This window comes from Lutra lutra, chromosome X (assembly GCF_902655055.1).
Source record: "Lutra lutra chromosome X, mLutLut1.2, whole genome shotgun sequence".
In the NCBI taxonomy this organism is placed as follows: Eukaryota; Metazoa; Chordata; class Mammalia; order Carnivora; family Mustelidae; genus Lutra; species Lutra lutra.
This window is the reverse complement of record NC_062296.1, coordinates 60454584-60472644: the sequence shown is the minus strand read 5'-3', so window position 1 is coordinate 60472644 and position 18061 is coordinate 60454584. Positions and strand designations below refer to the sequence as shown.

General features: G+C 38.8%; 1 protein-coding gene across 1 annotated transcript; it reads right to left on the bottom strand.

The window, feature by feature from the left end:
• Positions 1–5340: 5340 nt before the first annotated feature.
• On the bottom strand, positions 5341–17765 carry FUNDC1 (FUN14 domain containing 1). The gene is made up of 5 exons (XM_047716373.1): positions 17568–17765; positions 16713–16869; positions 12810–12885; positions 8006–8134; positions 5341–5865 (listed from the first exon to the last, which is right to left on the bottom strand). Exons 1-5 carry the CDS (start codon positions 17593–17595, stop codon positions 5788–5790), a joined length of 468 nt encoding a protein of 155 aa, XP_047572329.1. The 5' UTR covers positions 17596–17765; the 3' UTR covers positions 5341–5787.
• Positions 17766–18061: the final 296 nt, after the last annotated feature.

Below are 18061 nucleotides of genomic sequence, written 5' to 3'. Positions count from 1 at the left end.
ATTTTTTAAAGGCTCTCTAATTCCGCTTTTTAAAACTCACATTTACAGACAAATTTACAGAATTTCAAAACTACAAGAAAAAAAAAACTACAAAGCTTTCAAAGAAAAAAAAAATACAAAAAAGGTTACTCAGAAAGGTTCCTAAGCCAAATGACATCATGCAACATCGGTAGAATACAATGGAGCAGTGTCTTCAGAATTCGAAGGGAAAAATATCATCAATCCCAAAGTGTATGAGAACAAAAGATATTTTAAGCACACAAGAACTCAGAAAGTTTACCTCCCACACCTGTAACAATTAGTCAAGAAAATAGTTCAGCCAAAAATATAAGTAATCCAAGAAAGAACACATGAGATTTAAGAAACAGTAGGTGCTGAGTCTGTCCCAGATTGGGTTGGGGGTGGGAGGATTTGAAGGAAAATGAAAAGAGGTTTAATTACAGTTTGAGGCTTAGAGACTTCTCTACTGAACAGTGACGTTTTATAAACGTTTCCTTTTCTGTGGCTCTAATCCCACTGCTTGACTCTACATAGAATATCTATATAAAATCACATTGTGAATTCTGTTCCTTTTTCCATTTGGAGTATGATTACTGATATACTCAGATTTACTTTTATCATCTTCTTTTAGGCTTCCTATTTACTTTGTTTTCTCTGTTTCTTCTTTTCCTGCCTTTAGACTGGATTGTTTATTGGTATGTTTGAAATGTGATTTGTTCACAACTAACAGTTCATTTATGGATTGCTCTTTCTTAAGATTTTATTTATTTGAGAGACGTCGAGAGAGAGCAAGCAAGAGTGGGGCAGGGCAGAGGGAGAGGAAGCAGCAGGCTCTCCGGTGAGTGGGGAGCCCGATGCAGGGCTTGATCCCAGGACCCTGAGATGACAAAAATCAGAGCCAAAGGCAGATGCTTAACTGAGCCACCCAGGCACACCTAAGGATTGCTCTTACAATTTTAATATATATGCACAAAGTATAAGCTTAATCAACAGTTTTAGAACAATATAAGAACTTGACATTACAAATCCAAATATTTTAGTTCTACATTTTATTGCCCTTCTGTCCCCAAGTAGACATAACTATTGGTTTACACATGCAACATTTGCTTAGATTTGCCCAGCAGTATAGTATTAGCTGCTGATGGCTTGACAGCTGCACTATTCTCCTGAGAATTGCTCTTAGTAAGACAGAGCATCCCTGGCTGGGAGGTTACCCATCCTAACCCCTAAGGGCAGACTGCAACCAGTAATCTGACTGATAATGGTGATACAAAAAGCGAGCTCCCTTGCTACAATGGAGGACAATTCAGTGGGCCAGTGTTCGTTTTCTACTGCTGCTGTAACAAATGATCACAAACACAGTGGCTTGAAACAACACAAATTTATTATCTTACAGGTATGGAAGTAAAAAGTCCAACATGGGTCTCACCAAACTAAAATCATATCAGCAGGGCTATGTTCCTTGTTGGAGCCAATAGGGGAGAGTGTGTGTTCTTGCCTTTTCCAGCTTCAAGAAGCCATCAGTATTCCTTGGCTCGTGGCTCCCTTCCTCCATCTTCAAAGCCACAACGCAGCACCTAGCTAATCATTCTTTCATAGGCACATCTCTTTTTCAGACTCTTTCTTTTGCCTCCCTCTTCCTATCTCAAGAACTCTTGTGATTACATTGGGCCCAGGATACTCTGGAATAATCTCTTTGAGACTGGCTGATTTAGCAACTTCGATTACATCTGCAACCTTCATTCTCCTTTGCCATGGAAACTAATGTACTCACAGGTTCAGGGGGATTCGGACGTGAATATCTTTGGGAGGCCATTTTCTGCCAGCCACAGTGCCCTTCAAGCTCCAGAGCTCTTGCAGGTTCAGGCGAAGGTAGATTCCAGCTGAACCCATATAAAGGGACCTATAGGAGGTTGTGTCCTTATTTAACAGTAAACAATATTCATCATTACAACATATAAAACTTTGTAGACATGTAATTAATTGCTCCTACGAGGATGCAAAAAGGAAGGTGTTCTAGAACTAAATCCCCATCTACCATAACAGGAAGTCTGAGTCAAGTCATTTATCATAACACAAGGTCTAACAAATGTGGTTGTAGTAAATACCACAAGAAACAACCAATATAGTTAAAGCTTTTGTGGGGAAAGAGCCACGAAGTCGGCAAAGGGTAGAGCACAGAAGTGCTCCCTTTTTTAGAAGCCTGATTTATACCCAAATACTATCTGACGTCTTGAATTATGCACATCATTTTGACAAAAACAACTTAAAAAATTCAGTGAATGAAGCAAAAAAAAGTTCAAAACAAAGAGCCCCTTAAAATAACAAGAACCTAAAAATACAAAGCAATAACCTACTGAATTCCTATTCCTAGATCTAAAGCAAACCTTTTACTAACTACAAATTAACATGTACTCACTATAGAGACTTAAGATGATGTAAGAATGTGGAAAATGCAATGTGAAAATCCCATGCATACACCCTCTCAGAGATGGTCTCTATGAGCATCCTTGTGCGTACTTAATGCTCACAGATAGTTTTTCCAAAAAAGTGGGATCACACTGTTTGCAACCTGATTATGTCTCTAACATGTGGATCTGTCCAGATCAATTTATACAGCTCTACAATTCCTCTTAATAATTGTACAGAATTCTGTCATTTGAATGTACCATTAAAAGTAATAATAACCTGACAAAACTCAGGAGACCTGAGGATAGCAGGAAAGAGACAAGTTCATTTTCCTCATCTTTAATTACAGGGAGTTAGCAAATATTATCTAAGGTGGGAAATAAGGATAGGAAAAGAGTATGGTATTTAAAGTAATAAAGGCATTTACTAGAAACACAAAATATATTAGGCATTAAAAAAGGGAAGTGGATGTGCACAGAATTCCTTAACTTTCAGAGTGGACAATTCAACCAAACTTGGACAATAAAGATAATATAAGTACAAATATATTAAAATGTAAATAAAAAGAACTAATAATAGTTGTTTCGTAAAAAGGGATGAGGGTAGGTGCTTATATCTTTCTGTCATCATATATGTACCTACTGTTACAAAAAGATATTCATATTCATAATATGTAACTGAAAATAGCTATTTATAAAACAGTACATAAACTATGCTCAACTTTTATACAAAATACATATAATGTGTTCATGCACCTGTAGAAAAGACTCCAAAGGCTATGTACTAAAATATGGACAACAGTAATCTCTAAATACATCATATTATAAACATTCTATATATTCTTTATGTGGATGTATTTTTGTATAATGAGCATATTTCATTTATATTGTATTTGAAATAAGAAACACATCAAGAATCATCTTTTTTTGTGAGGGGGAAGGGGGGGAGCCCTATAAGAGTAAAAAATAAAGATCAGTGAAAACGTCCTTAAATATCTTCTAAAGCCTAGGTCACAAAACACCTGTATTCCATACACTCAAGTTTAAATAAATCTTGCAGATGTTATACCCTCGAACATAAAAATCCCCATTTAATTTTTATTTATTTATTTATTTAAAAGCCCCATTTTAGACAAAGGCAGGCCGTAGCTTTTAATTCTAACTAAGCCCCACCAAGTCGTTTCTGATGGAGCCTCTGATTTACTGGACTAGTACCCAGAAAAAGTCTCCCATAGGTTGACACCAACTCTAGCACAGTGATTTCCACATACTCATTCACCCATTCACACTAACTGAATATCAGCCTTGAGCAAAGCATTACACAGCATGCATCACGAGTTAAGAGATTGATTAACACAAATGACTGCCTTGAGTAGTGTATGACCTTGTGGGGAAATGGTGCAGACATGAGGCAGAATAAGGGTCACTGACATAGAAACGGCAGTATGGAGAGCCTGGGTATTATTACACATTTGTATACAAATATTTGCAAAACACATCAACAGTACTTCGAAATATACAAGTAAAAAGGAAGGACCATCTTTTTCAGTTCTCATTCATGTGTGGACTCTGAAACACAGTTACTCCTCATACTTACTTGCCACTAATCATATATGGCAGGTTCTCCTATATTATTGTAGAACTATTACAGAGGACGATTTTAGTCCCTCTTTGAGGGCAGACATTTTTGTGTCCCCACTTTCCTAGTGTATCAAGCACAGAGCAGACACTGTAAATATTTCCAAAATGAGCAAACTGAGCTGGCTACTAGAACTCCCCAAGTAGCCCGCCTCACTGGAGCAGATGAAAGAATCATGGGGACACAGCACATTGAAGTGTGACCAAGGTTCCACTTCATCTCCTGTATTTTTCCTTCTAATTCCCCAGCAATGAAGGCTTGGCTAGGCCAAAATAGAGAAAAGCTCAAAGATAAAACAAGTATTTATAAGCAAAATCACTTTGTATTAAGAAAGTCTGGAGTTTTATTTAGCATTGTATCTGAGGCACCAATGTGAAGAAACTGAAGATCAATCCCCATGTTCAACTCTAAGGAGTCATGATCACGAAAGCACACAGATTGTAACTAATCCTGAAAGTATGAACTGCCTCATGTTTCCAATACATCAAATTTACAAGGGGGGCTTCCTATAGAAAGGAGATGGCCTGCAGTCTTTCCAATCTGAAGACCCCAATGCATGTTGTTCTGCTGTTTTTTCCAATTTCAACACAGAATTCTATGAACAAAATGAATCACACAAAGAGTTTTTCGGGGCGAAGGAGCCTCTGAGAGAGTGTGGTGTGGCCCAGAGAAACAAGTCAACTGGCCTACGCTTCAACATAATGCTACCCAAACCTGAAAGCCTTAGTACATCTCAGATTAGATCAGAGAGACAATTCTCTTTAAGGTACAATTTCATAATGACAGAAAATCACTGTCTTTTAGATAGTAAATTCATACCATACTACCAGTATTTTAATGTGATTTTTACCTCTTTGTGAAGAAGGGGCCAAAATAACAATTAGGAATTTTAGAAATGAGAAAGGAGGTTCATTCAAGGTTAATAAAATGAATCAGTGACCCAACTACATGTATGCTCAAAATAATTAGTTCTGCCGGGCTGCCAGGATAAATAAATTAATTAAAGAAGCTTATATAATAAGAAATTTTTGCAGCTACAGGCATTTAAAGAAAAAAAAGAGAGAGCAAGAGCTTTAGGTATGAGTATTTCCTTAGAAGAGCCTTCCTTCAACCTGTTTACTATACTTACAGAAGCAAAGTAAGAACTGCAGAAAACAACCACCTAAAAACTGGCATTAAATCTGTTTAATATCTTTAATAATTCTATTAACTTCTAAATCCTTCCACAAAACAGCATTACAGTTCTTCAGTTTACTGCAAACATATCTTAAAAAAAAAAAGCCAACCGCAATGTTGAAGCTACAATACAAATCTTTAATTACTGGCACTATACTATAAAGCAAGATGAAGAATATCTTATTTAAATAAAACAAGGATAATATTTTGCTGGGGAATATATCCAACACATTTTTTTTCCCCTCTATATTTTTTTTCCCTCTACATCCAATGGTGGTATTTTATAGGCTGGTTTTAAAACAAATGCAAATTTTAAAAAAATAAATGAAAGGCATGTTTTTGCTCAGGAATACTACTATATATATACCATACAGGTTGTTTTTACAGCAAATGCTAGTCTGCCAAACTTCAATGGCAAAACACTAAGCTGTGAGTTTGGTATTGCCCACCTAGTTGTTTCTTGCTGCCCTGGAGAATCTGGTGGTGAGTAATGTCGAGAAGCCACCTTGTTGCCACCATTTCTCTTCTTATAGGTGACTCCACTGTGACAGAATATTCATATCCTTAAGATGCAAGGCCTAGCAAAAAGCCTCCCACAAATCCACTGGATATCACAATGTTCTGTTTGATAAATTCTGTTGCCTGAAACATAAGTTTGAACAAAAATACTCTTAATTGTGCTACAACATGGACGAACCTTGAAAATGCTATGCTAAGTAAAATAAGACCGAAAACATTGTACGATTCCACTGACATGAATAGTGAAATTCATCAAGACAGAAAGTAGGACAGAGAGTACCAAGGGCTCAGGAGAGGGGTCAGTTGTGGGAACGTGTGCTTAATGGTTATAATTTCTGTTCAGGATGATGAAAAAGTTCTAAATGTGGACAGTGGTAATGGTTGCACAAAAGTGTGAATTCAGTACTTAATGCTACCAAATTCTGCCTTTTAAAATATCTAAAATGATTAATTTTATGTTATGTGTATTTTGCCATAATAATAAAAAGAAAAAATGATGCAAATTAAAGAAAAACACTCTTACTTATTGAATCTGGTGCTAAGTAACATTTTCACAGCTGTTTTCCCCAATTCAATAAATATTCGGCAAAGATTCTCATATACCTATGACCGCAGGTGCCGACTACCACACAAGATGCCAAGGCTGTCCATTATAATCTGAAGGAGCAGAGCCCCAGCCAGATCGAGTACGCTTCTTAGCTACTGAGATAACAGGTATATATCGGTGGCAAAAAATTTCACAGGTAATAAGAAGTCATAGGGCAGACATAAATGGTCCACTTAGCAAGTTATTAGCACAGATTTAGTAAATTCCCACAGCAGGCACAATGATCTTTGTTAACAGTCCACTTGGCCAGCAAGAGAAAATGTACAGATCAAATAAATATCACCTTGATAAAATGCTTGCCCCAAATGAAACCATGAGAAAGCAATCAAACAAAGCCAGACTGTGGGATATTCTCCCTACATGCTTCAAAACTGTCAACATCATGAAGGGTGGGAGGCAGGACAAAAATAAACACAAACACAGACGACAGCAAGGAGACTTCAGAGACATGATAACCAATTGCAATATATAATTCTTTGTTTTTTTTAAGATTTTATTCTTATATAATCTCTATATCCAATGTGGGGTTTGAACTCACAACCCCCAGGTCAAGAATCACATGCTCTACTGAGTCAGCCAGACACCCCAATATATAATTCCTGATTGGGGGAAAATGTATAAAAGATATTTTGTGGAAAAATTTTAATATTAACTGTATATTAGGAAATATCATCACATCATGCTAATTTGAGGGATTCATAAGGGTAACTATGGTTGTATAGGAGAGTATCTGTACTCTTAGAAGATATATGCTGAAGTATTTTAGAGTGAAAAGTAAGGGTGTCTTAAACGATTAGGAAGAAGAAGGTATAAATCACATGTACATACACACACAGAGAAGGAAAATGTAAAACAGGTAAATAGGTAAAGGGTATTTGGGTATTCACTGTATTTATCCTTCAACTTTTCAACTGGTCTGAAATTTTTCAAAATTAAAAGTTGGGGGTATTGAAAGAACATAAAACAAAGGCAAGGAGTACGCAATTCAATTCTAAACAGAGGATAAGAATCAAAATATACATAAAAACATTAATAAAATTAATAAAATATACACATTTTCAAAATATCCCACCTTACGAAAAAAATAGTTTTAGTTTTACCACACCTTGTCTACACAGGTACACATTTGTAAAAGCAGAGGAAACCTGGAAGAATAATGTTATCAGCTTTTACAGGCAGATCAAAGTAGGTGGGAGATTAGCAGGGGAAATTCTTAACCACTTAAAAAAAAAAAAAAAGATGGACTTTTTTTTTTTTTAACTCATCTCTACACCCAATGTGGGGCTTGAATTCACAATCCCAAGGTCAAGAGTCATGTGCTCTTCTGACTGAGCTTGCTCTTTGACTCCAATGATGATTGATTTAAATAGTGGCTTGATTCCAAATTTTATTTAACACTCTAAACATGACCAAAAACACTTACTTTTTAGAAGAAGATGATCACTAATTACATTTTCTGTAACGTGGAACCCATATAGAAAAAAAGGAGCCAGGAATGCCTGGCTGGCTCAGCTGGTAAAGCACGTGACTCTTGATCTCAGGGTCATGAGTTTGAGTCCCAGGCTAGACACAGAGATTACTCATTTAAAAAAGAAAGAAAGAAAGAGAGAAAGGAAAAAAAGAAAAAGAAGGAGCTAAAAATGTACACTGTCTTACTTCTTCAATTATATTGTTGATTTCAGGTGCTGCCTTATTTGCTCGCTTCTTAATCTGTCTTTTCGCTTTGTTTACATCTTTTTCAACTCTCTTCCAGTCAATCTGCACATAGCCACTGTGACTGGCAATCTGCAAAAATACAGTAAAAATGGTTAATTCTAAACCAACTAGATTGTTGACAAATCTATTACAGAGGAATATATGGACATCTAGATTTCAAGAAATCAATGAAGCTTAGAGATAAACTATCACAATTTATTCATTTAACAAATACCTAGTGCCTACTCTGTGGCAGGCAGTATTTTAGCCTCCCAAACTATAGCCAGTAATGAGGGAGATGTAAGTCCCCACCCTCAGAGAGCTCTGTATCCATAAGGGGGAAAAAGATATCAAACATAATTAATTACTTAGATGTGATGAACACTATGTTAAGAAACATATAGTACATGATGGGAAAGATTCCAAAAACTGTATTACAACTGTACTATAATTTTATCATAACTTTTGGAATTTGGCAATTAGCTGAAAAGACAAAGAGACGATCCAAATTATACAGCTAATTAACAAGTACCTTTTAATTAAACAGATGTTTAATTACAAGGGATCAGAAGCCAATCAGGTATTGGGTCACTAAAGAAATCTAAAGTAGCCTGATAAAGGGCTCTTTACTAACTCTGACTCTTGACTTAAGAATACTTGCTGGTGGGGCGCCTGGGTGGCTCAGTGGGTTAAAGCCTCTGCCTTCAGCTCTGGTCATGATCTCAGGGTCCTGGGATCCAGCCCCACATCGGGCTCTCTGCTCAGCAGGGACCCTGCTTCCCTCTCTCTCTGCCTGCCTCTCTGCCTCCTTGTGAGCTCTCTCCGTCAAATAAATAAAATCTTTAAAAAAAAAAAAAAAAACAACTTTCTGGTAATCGCTTTTGAAAATGTAATACGAAAGACATGCTCTTCACAAGTTTCCTACCATAAGTCCTTTTAATAAAACTAGAGCTGAATGATGATTAACTATAAGAAAACCCCTCATATGGTATTATGAGACACTACAAAATCTGAACAGGAACAAAAGCATAGTGTGTAAGCCAGTACCATAAATTAGTCTCTCCAAATAATAAAATCAAAAAGTAAAGAATCACATTAGTAGTAAACAATTAAGCCATGAACACCATTATAAATCACTTCTATCATGGTTATGCTTTTTTTTGGGTAATTTTGAAAAGCATCCCTTGACTTTGAACCACAAATAAAATACTTCGAATAATAAAACCATCTGATTTTATAGAAGTAGGTTGACTGGGAATCTTAAGTTCCATCTTCACTGTGATTATAGACTCCACAGAAGAATGTCTTTATCTGCATTCCTTCCTGTATTTATTCACCTATTATCACTTCAAACTGCAGCCTTAGCAAAGCAGAGTGGTGATCAAATCAAATTCAAGTAAAAGCTTTTCCTGGCAGTCCCTGACAGAGTAATTTGAGTCACAGGCATGGAGGTGATGGTGAACTTCAGCGACCCTCCCGTATATGGCAGTTAAAATACAAACGCTCCAGAATTAACAAAAGCAAGCAGATTTCAAGGGGAGTTGAAACTTACAGGAAAGGAACAATGTAAGGTGAGGTGCCCATTTTTCTGGTTTTATCCAGGATGCACTTGCAGGGTGGGTAAAACTTAAAGACGAAACGTGCCATCTTTCTGGCCCAGAGAACCAGATGACAGAGTCCACAACAATAACAGCTACCAGAAATGAGAGAGCTAGATAAGGGGAGCCCCAATTTCTATGTGTAAACTCTACCCAAGTCCCAAAGCACACATTCATGGGGCAGAGCCACGCATTCTGGCCAAAGCTAAAGAACTGAACTGAGATTTGAGCTGCTACCCACCACGGGTGAAAAAGAGCTTACAGTTTGAGTCTAACCAAGTTAACTGCCGACTAAAATCAACATATCAACACTCTTCAGAGGAATAAAATAGATTCCAGAGTTTCTACAACATAACATTCCCAATGCCCAGGATAAAATCCAAACTTATTTGATGTAGGATAAAACAGGAAAATGTGACCTAGTCTCAAAAGAAAATCAACAGATGCCAACCGTAAGATGACCCAGTTAGTGGAATTATCAGGACTTTAAAACTGCTATTGGAATTACGCTCAATATTAACTATGCCTGTAATCAATGAAAAGTAATCTCACCAGAGATATAGAAAATTAAAAAAGAACCAAATGAAAATTCTAGCATTGGAAAATACAGTATCTGAAAGAAAATTCTTGAAAAGGCTTAATGGCAGAAGGTAGAGGATAGAAAAAAGAGTCTGCGAACTTGAAGTTAGACACTAGAAACTCTACAATTTGAAAAAACGATTAAAAAAATAAATGGACAAAACCTCAGGACATTATCAAAAAGCCTATCATGCATGTAATCAGAGTCATGTTCAGAAAGAGAAGAGAGAAGGAACAGGAGGAAACAAATCTCTAAATAATGGTCAATGGGGTGCCTGGGTGGCTCAGTTAGCTAAGTGTCTGCCTTCAACTCAGGTCATGATCCCCAGGTCCTGGGATTGAGTCCCACACTGCCTGCTTCTCTCTCTGACTGTCGCTCCCCCCTCTCACTCTCTCTCTCTCTCTCTGACAGACAAAAACAAAACAAAATCTCAAAAAAAAAAAGGAAGAAAGAAAGAAAAAGAAATAATGGTCAAAACCTTCCCAAACATGGTTAAATACATAAATTTACAAATTCAAGCTCAGTGAACTCCAGGTAATAATCTAACACAATTATGAAATAACAATACTCAGATGACTCTGGGGGAGGGGGGTGGGTGCGGCACAGAGGAACATAAAGCATGCTAGTGTGTGAGATGGTGGGGGGGGGGTGGGCAAGGAAAGTTCAATAAATGAGTTAAAATCTCACATTCTGTAACAGGAAGCCAATAGTTAATACCTCAAACTGAAAGATCAAGAAATATTCAATTAACTTGTTTTGGAAAAAGGAAAGAAATACCTTAAGAATCAGCTAAGAGTTCATATAGTTGCCTCAAGGGAGGGAAAAATGGGAAAGATGGGTAGTGAGGGAGGCAGAGGATTCCTCTAATCTGTAACAAGCCTTGTACATGTATTTGACCCTTTGAGCTAGGGCCATATACAATTCCAAAAACATTAAAACTAAATTTAAAGGACTTACATACCACTGTCTATTTTAAGATGGCCATGTAAAATATGCACTGGAAAAGCTTTAAGTTCTAAGTAAATAAATTTTTATCTTAAAGTGTAAGTAAAGGTAACACAAATATGGAAGTGGGCCTAAAGCATAATGGGCAATTAGCTTGCACATGTTACTCTTATTTCCTCTTTTAGTTTCCTTCTAAGTTTCCAAAGTGAGTCACATTTGGAGGAAAGGCTGGTTTGATGCAGACAGGTCCCATATTCTTCTGCTTAGTGACTTCAAAGAATATGTAGACTAGGCACAAGAAGTAAAAGGGGGCAATGGCAAAACATGGATTTGAATGGTGTGCACTGAGTGGACCGAAAAGGAATTCTGCAAAACTGACAGAGTGGACTGAAATTAATTCTCTTTATTCTATGAACATTTTCAGAAACTCTGCTTCAATCCAGTTCCCTTTCTGACTAAAGAAAAATGACAACTGAGTTTTCAAAATAGCTATAGAATTAAACATGTTCTTGATTCTATATAAACACAAGTCAAAATCTGCTTAAATAAAATTGTCTTCTGTACAAATGCTGGCATGTTCATCCAAAGGCCTAAATTTAGATATTAACCATATTCCCTTTTATCTCATACCACAAGGAACAGGCAATTACTGTTAATAATGCCACTGAAAGAAAAATTTTTTTAAAAAAACTTTTTAGTAAACAACTCAAAATCTGTTTTAACACATACGAATCCAATCCCTTTGTACTTCAGGCAATGACACTGGTTATTATATGATCAATGGCTTTGGAGTTGAAGTCAAATTTTAGTTGCTATGAACATCAATCATTTTAAACATCTGGTAGGACTGACAGTTCTCTGTATCTTTAAAATTATGGCTAACATTCATTCCCAGAGATTTTCAATTTTGGGATTTACTATATTTGATCTTAAGGGAACGATATTTTTGGAAAAATATATGCCAAACAGACACGAATGCCAGACAATATCCTGATAAACATCCTCTAACTGCAAAGCGTTTTTAATCCTTATACTTAGAGGAACATGAACAAAACTAAAATTTCAAATCCCCCTGCCTCAGAAATAGGATTATGGATGATTTTTAAACCCAATTTTCCACTTTCTATATTATTATAGTTCCCTAGTTTAAAAAAAACATGTTAGAAATTGCTAACAGCAATTTCCTCTGAGAAGGAAAACTGCATGGCTAAGAAATGGGGTAAAGAAAGAGATCTTTTGAATTTTAAATACTCTGTGTGGATTTTAAATATATGTTTAAAATAGTCAGGATGAAAAGGTTATATTATGGCTGAAATGTTTATTTTGCTGAAGAGATGTTTTAAGGGAAATTTGGGTCTGTAATAAAAAAACAAGGCCTCAAACCTCTATAGTTCTTTTTAACTAGGATTTTTTTAGCTGGTATCAAGCTATACTTATAGAATGTAGAAGTATTTAAAATTGTAGTCTTTCATGACCGATACCAGCTTTCAAAACTCACTTTAGGTTTCCCATAAACTGATACCTAAAAGAAAAAGTCCATCTTCTATTAAAATGGATGGGACTAAAATGGCTAAACTTGACTTTCTCAGTTCCCAGGGGCTACATATATAAGTAGAGGCAAGGACCTAAGGCTTGAACATACCTGAAGAAGAAGAAAGCCACCACCTACTGCAGTTGCTGCAAGCTTTCCAACTTTCTGGAACAAAAATCCTGCACACCTTTAACAAAAGAAGTGACGAAAGATGAGAACAACCAATGATGTACTCAACTCTCTTCCTCTGCTTCTTTCATTGCTTTGCTAACAAATCTTAGTTCATACTAGTTCTTCCCATTTCTTTGGATCATATCCCTTATCTGCTCAGAAACAGTCAATGCTTCCCTTGTTCTATAGGCAAGTCAAAAGTGCACAGTCTAGGGGCCCCTGGGTAGCTCAGTCAGTTAAACATCTGCCTTCAGCTCAGTTCATGATTCCAGGGTCCTGGGATGGAGCCCCGCACTGGGGTCACCCCTCAGTGGGAAGCCTGCTTCTCCCTCCCCCTCTGTGGTTTCCCCCTGCTTGTGTTCTCTGGTATCTCACTCTCTCTGTCAAAATAAATAAACAAAATCTTAAAAAAAAAAAAAAGTGCACAATCTAAACTGTGATATGCTTAAAAATGAGGGATGGACAGAAGAGGAGGGGAATATATAGAAAAAAAAGAGTGGCTCCTGAAACAATGTTGAGTACTCAGGGCCTCATTATACTCCTCCTCCGATATTTGTTTAAGTTGAAATTCCCCATAATAAAAGTGATTTTGTTTTATTTTGTTTTATAGATTTTATTTACTTTTGAGAGAGAGAGAGAGAGAGAGAGAGCATGAGCAGAGGGACAGAGGGAGAGGGAGAAGCAGATTCCTTGCTGAGCAGGAAGCCCAGTGCTGGGCTCGATCCCAGGACCCTGAGACCATGACCTGAGCAGAAGGCAGATGGTTAACCGACTGAGCCACCCAGGCGCCCCTGATTTTTCTTTTTTAATGCAATCAAGATGTTCCATACACCTGGCCAACCCCCACTCTACCCAAACTTTCTGCTCTAATCCCATTAGTTTCCAAATGGATTATCACACTGCTCAAGCTATTAATCTCCTTGCTTCTAGGGGTTTCTACCCAGCTCTGCTCATCTAAAGCTTTTTACCCTTTGAGTTCCAGCTCAAGTTCCACCTTCATGACTTAAGCTCACATTTCTCACGGCTTCCTTACCTACATTTCTATCTATGTCTATCTATCTCTATATTAAATCCATTTTGTTTCACCTCTTCTGTAAGAATGTCAGTCCACACTTCTTTTGGGATTCTCTCCTTTGGTGAGCTCATATTCCCTTCAGTATTCCACAGCCATACTGTGCAAAAGAATCCTGATCTCTAACTCTAGCCTTCTGTACTGGATTGAGCAGTGCCCACTACCCACCTCTAATCCATGTCCTTCCCAGAATCTCAGAATATGACCTTATTTGGAATAAGGGTCACTGAGGATGTAATTAGTTAGGATGAGGCCATACTGTAATAGGGTAGGCCCTAAACCCAGTATGACTTAATCCAACATGTCATAGAGACACTCAGAGGGAAAACAGCCATGCGATGGCACTGGCAGAGTTTGGAGTGATATGTCTACAAGCCAAGGAATGCCAGGGATTGCTGGCAAGCAACAGAAGCTAGGAGAGAAGCACACAGCAGATTTTCCCTCTGAGCCTCCGAGAAGGAACAAACCTGACTGACACCTTTCAGACTGCTGGCCTCCAGACCTATGAGAATAAATTTCTTTTGTTTTAAGCCATCTAGCTGTGGTACTTCGTTACAATAGCCCTAAGCAACGGGTACACCTTCATAAATGGAAAATTTACATTTCTATGGGCTTCTCCAGCACACAGAATGACAAACAAAATGTTCCAAAGCCAGAATCATCTTTCCAAGCAAATCAACTGTTGCTAAGGTCCCAATCTGTAAATGAGAGCACCATTCTCTAGGTTTGCCCTTTCTGTTCATCTCAGACTCTGCCTCCTTCATCACCTTCGGGGTCCAACGGACTGCCGATTCTATATACTCTTCCCAGAACATTATTTGACTCTGTTTTCTTTCCATTCTCAAGGACATCATTACCTTGCTTCCAAACCACACTAAGGGCCCTCTAGGTAGTCTTCACACCTCCTGCCTCTCCTCGCAATCATCCATCCTCGTATTTCTTATTATCATCAAAAACCTACAACTACCTACAGCTGCACATAACCTCCTTAGCCTCCCATGCATGGCCTGAATTGGTCTGAAATGTTAAAACTGGTTAGGTTAATGCCCATTCCTCCTTAACGTATGCCACAACAGCACATCAGTTTTATACGTTAAGATAATTGCAAAAATTTACTACGCTGAATCTAATGTCATTCCAAAAAACCACCTATGTAATGAGTCCTATTACTCAGCTCCTGGGCCGACACCTTGTTATAACCCAAACATATGTATCACTACAGAGACCCTCTCCCTCAGTAGGGGAGTCAGCAACAAAGGCTCTGATAAGGGAGCAGAGGAGGCAGGCAGCAGCCAAGTCACAAGTACATCCCAGGAACCATGTCTCACAAGCATGTCTATCCCTTCGCTTGATGGCATGAGCCACTGAAATAAACTACTAACTGAAATAAACTACTAACTGAAATAAACTACTAACTAGGCTCTGTCTCTAGGCTTTCCAAGCAAACTTCTGCCAGTTATGGGGTTTCTCAACGAGCCTGGCCTACAAGGAGAAAGCACACAATGATGTGATAATTCTACTGCTTGATTATTTTTTTAGTCTCTCTTACGACGAGGGCTTTAGGCCCAAACTCATAGTAACCAATCCCCCATGGCACCAAATTGTGAGCTTTTCTGCATAGAGCACCAGATTCTCTGTTACAGGAGGTCAAGGTACAACCTATTTGTGGAGGATCAACTGAATAAGCATGCCCCGACTAGGCATCTCGCTTCTAACTGCAGGGCTTTCCATAAACAGCATTAATAAGGGCACATCATGAAGAAATACTGCAGCTCTGCATCACACGATCTTCACAATGCAGGTTTCTACCATAAAATCGCAGTTACGAAAAGGCAAAAAGGAGTGAGCCATTGTTCCGAGATACATGCAAAACACAAATCAAAAAATTTAACACTTATCAAGTTTAAATATGTAAATATTTAACGGAAGATAAATTTAACCTAGAAGCTAAGAAAAAAAGGATTAGTCATAAGCTGAGCACCTCCACTAACACAGAAATTCTCTACGGTTGTGAACATTTTCAAAATAAAGGGTCACACTTGTTCGACCCTTGTTATTTGGCTAATCTTTTATTCCAAGAAAAACAACTTGATCTATAGTATCAATTATGTAATCATGCAGCCTAAAACATTAACTGGTTAGGTTAATGCTTATTAACTGTTCCTCCTTAATGCATTCCACAATATTATTACAGAGTGAGCAATCAGTCCTGTAACTCCAACGAAGACCCTGTTTAATTCCAACTCTTCTTCAAGTATAATAATCCAAATCAGTCCACAAAAATCAACAGAACCATCGGATTCATAATTTCACTGAGAATTTTACATGGCTCTCTACAGGGCTGACAATCCTGGAGACCAGTTCTACTGTGGGAGTCCTCAAAGGTTTTTCCAGTTGTTAACACTGAACAAGTAAAGATTATTTTCATATAATTCACCCTTGTATGTTTCTTCCTTTCTACCCACTATCACTGAATCAGATACACTACATTTGCTCAATGTGAGAAGGTGGAAAATACAGAAAAAAATCAAAGGAAGGGAGAGGAGGGAACAGCGGAACAAGGGGTGGGCATGGGGAAGCCAATCACCGAAACCTCTGAGCCCCACAGAGTGTACATCACAGCCATCATATCACAGAGAAAAAGCCTCAAGGTAGAGCTCTTCGGGGATTAACAGTATAAAGCCACTGAATGTCACAGTTAACTGGCCTGTTTACAAAAGGGCAGCAGTGAGGCTGCCAATGAAACTTAATGAAAAAGATGTTGTTCTCACCAGCCAGTCACTCCACCCATTACAATCTGGGTGGCTACCGAGTATTTTTCAACCATAGGTCCGGAACTGTGGCCAAACACTCGATTCCACCAATGGTGTCTTCTTGCATACTCAGTTAAATCCAATACTTCATAAGACTCGTCATCGCTTTCATACTCTTCAAAATACAAAATGAAAAAAATAAATTTAGAGTCAAACAAAAGTCAGAAACGTCCTGTATATTTTAAGATCTGTTATTAACTCATTATTTTGGCCCACAGTAAAAATGCCCAGCTGGAAACAGTAGTTTGTTAAACCCAATCCCTGAGACTAGGGCCTCAAGAGTAAAGGGGCCTAGCATCTCCCTTCCAAAGGACCAGGAACTGGCCTAGGGGTCGGAGCCAGAGCCACATCAGTTACACAGAAGTGAGGGGTCGCCTCCCCAAATAGCAGTAAGGTCAGGTCAGAGTTTCACAGCATGAGGCGTCACCCCCAAATCTCAGTAGGGTCAGGGCCAGAATGAGATCCATTTCATCAGTGGGAGAAACTGGGGGGGATGGGTTCCCTCCCCTGGCTGAACAGATTAGGGGCTTGACAAGAGGAAATTACTTCAGTAATTCATCTAAAAAGCACGTTTGACGATGGAAACGAGAGCCAGAGGTGAAGTTAAGGCAGGAGGAGGGGGCTGTGTTGGGGACGGGGGTCGCTCTCCGCCTGAGTTCTGCCGTGAGGGGAGGGGGTCTAGCTCCAAAGGGGTGCCTCCAAAACACAGAGCCCCAGGAGCCCTACGGCAGGGGGAAGAAGAGGCGCCCTCGGGAGCAAGGTCGAGAGATGTGAGCCGCGTCTTAGATACTACTTCGGGCCCCGGCCGCTCACCTTGGGGAGGGGGGTTCCGGGTCGCCATGATACCGCCGGCGGCCAGTTCTGAAGGTGGTCCCTGCCCACCCTCCTCTCCCCACTACTTTCAGAGACCTTCTAGGCCCAGGTGAAAATCTATGGTTTCTTTTTTCCTCCTCCCCTTCCAGGCGCGTTGTCCCGTCCCCGCCCCTCCTCTCAGCGCAGGGTCTTCCGCGCAAGCGCAAGGCTCAGGGTGGGGAGAGTTGGGGGTGGGGGCAGGATGGCCGCGCGAGGTCTTGTAGGAGTTGTAGTCCGTTGCCCTGCGCAACCCTTGCTTCCCACCCCACCCCCACCCTTGCTAGAATTCCAGTAACTAAATTTTGTCATTTTGTTTTAAAGAGCCTCAAGGCTGAAGGAGAGGCGGCGTCACGTGATGGTATAAAGCGCAAACCAGGCATTCTCAACACTGTACCAGAATGTAAGCGCCTGAGAAAAAAGGCTTTAAAAACGAGACGAGAGAAACCCTGTTTCAA

Coding starts and splice junctions, on each gene's coding strand:
- FUNDC1 (XM_047716373.1), bottom strand. CDS start 17,595: ATGGCGACCCGGAACCCCCCTCCCCAAG. Junction 12,886..16,712: donor ATGGGTGGAGTGACTGGCTG/GTGAGAACAACA, acceptor CTTTTGTTAAAG/GTGTGCAGGATTTTTGTTCC. Junction 5,866..8,005: donor TCAACAATATAATTGAAGAA/GTAAGACAGTGT, acceptor CTTATGTTTCAG/GCAACAGAATTTATCAAACA.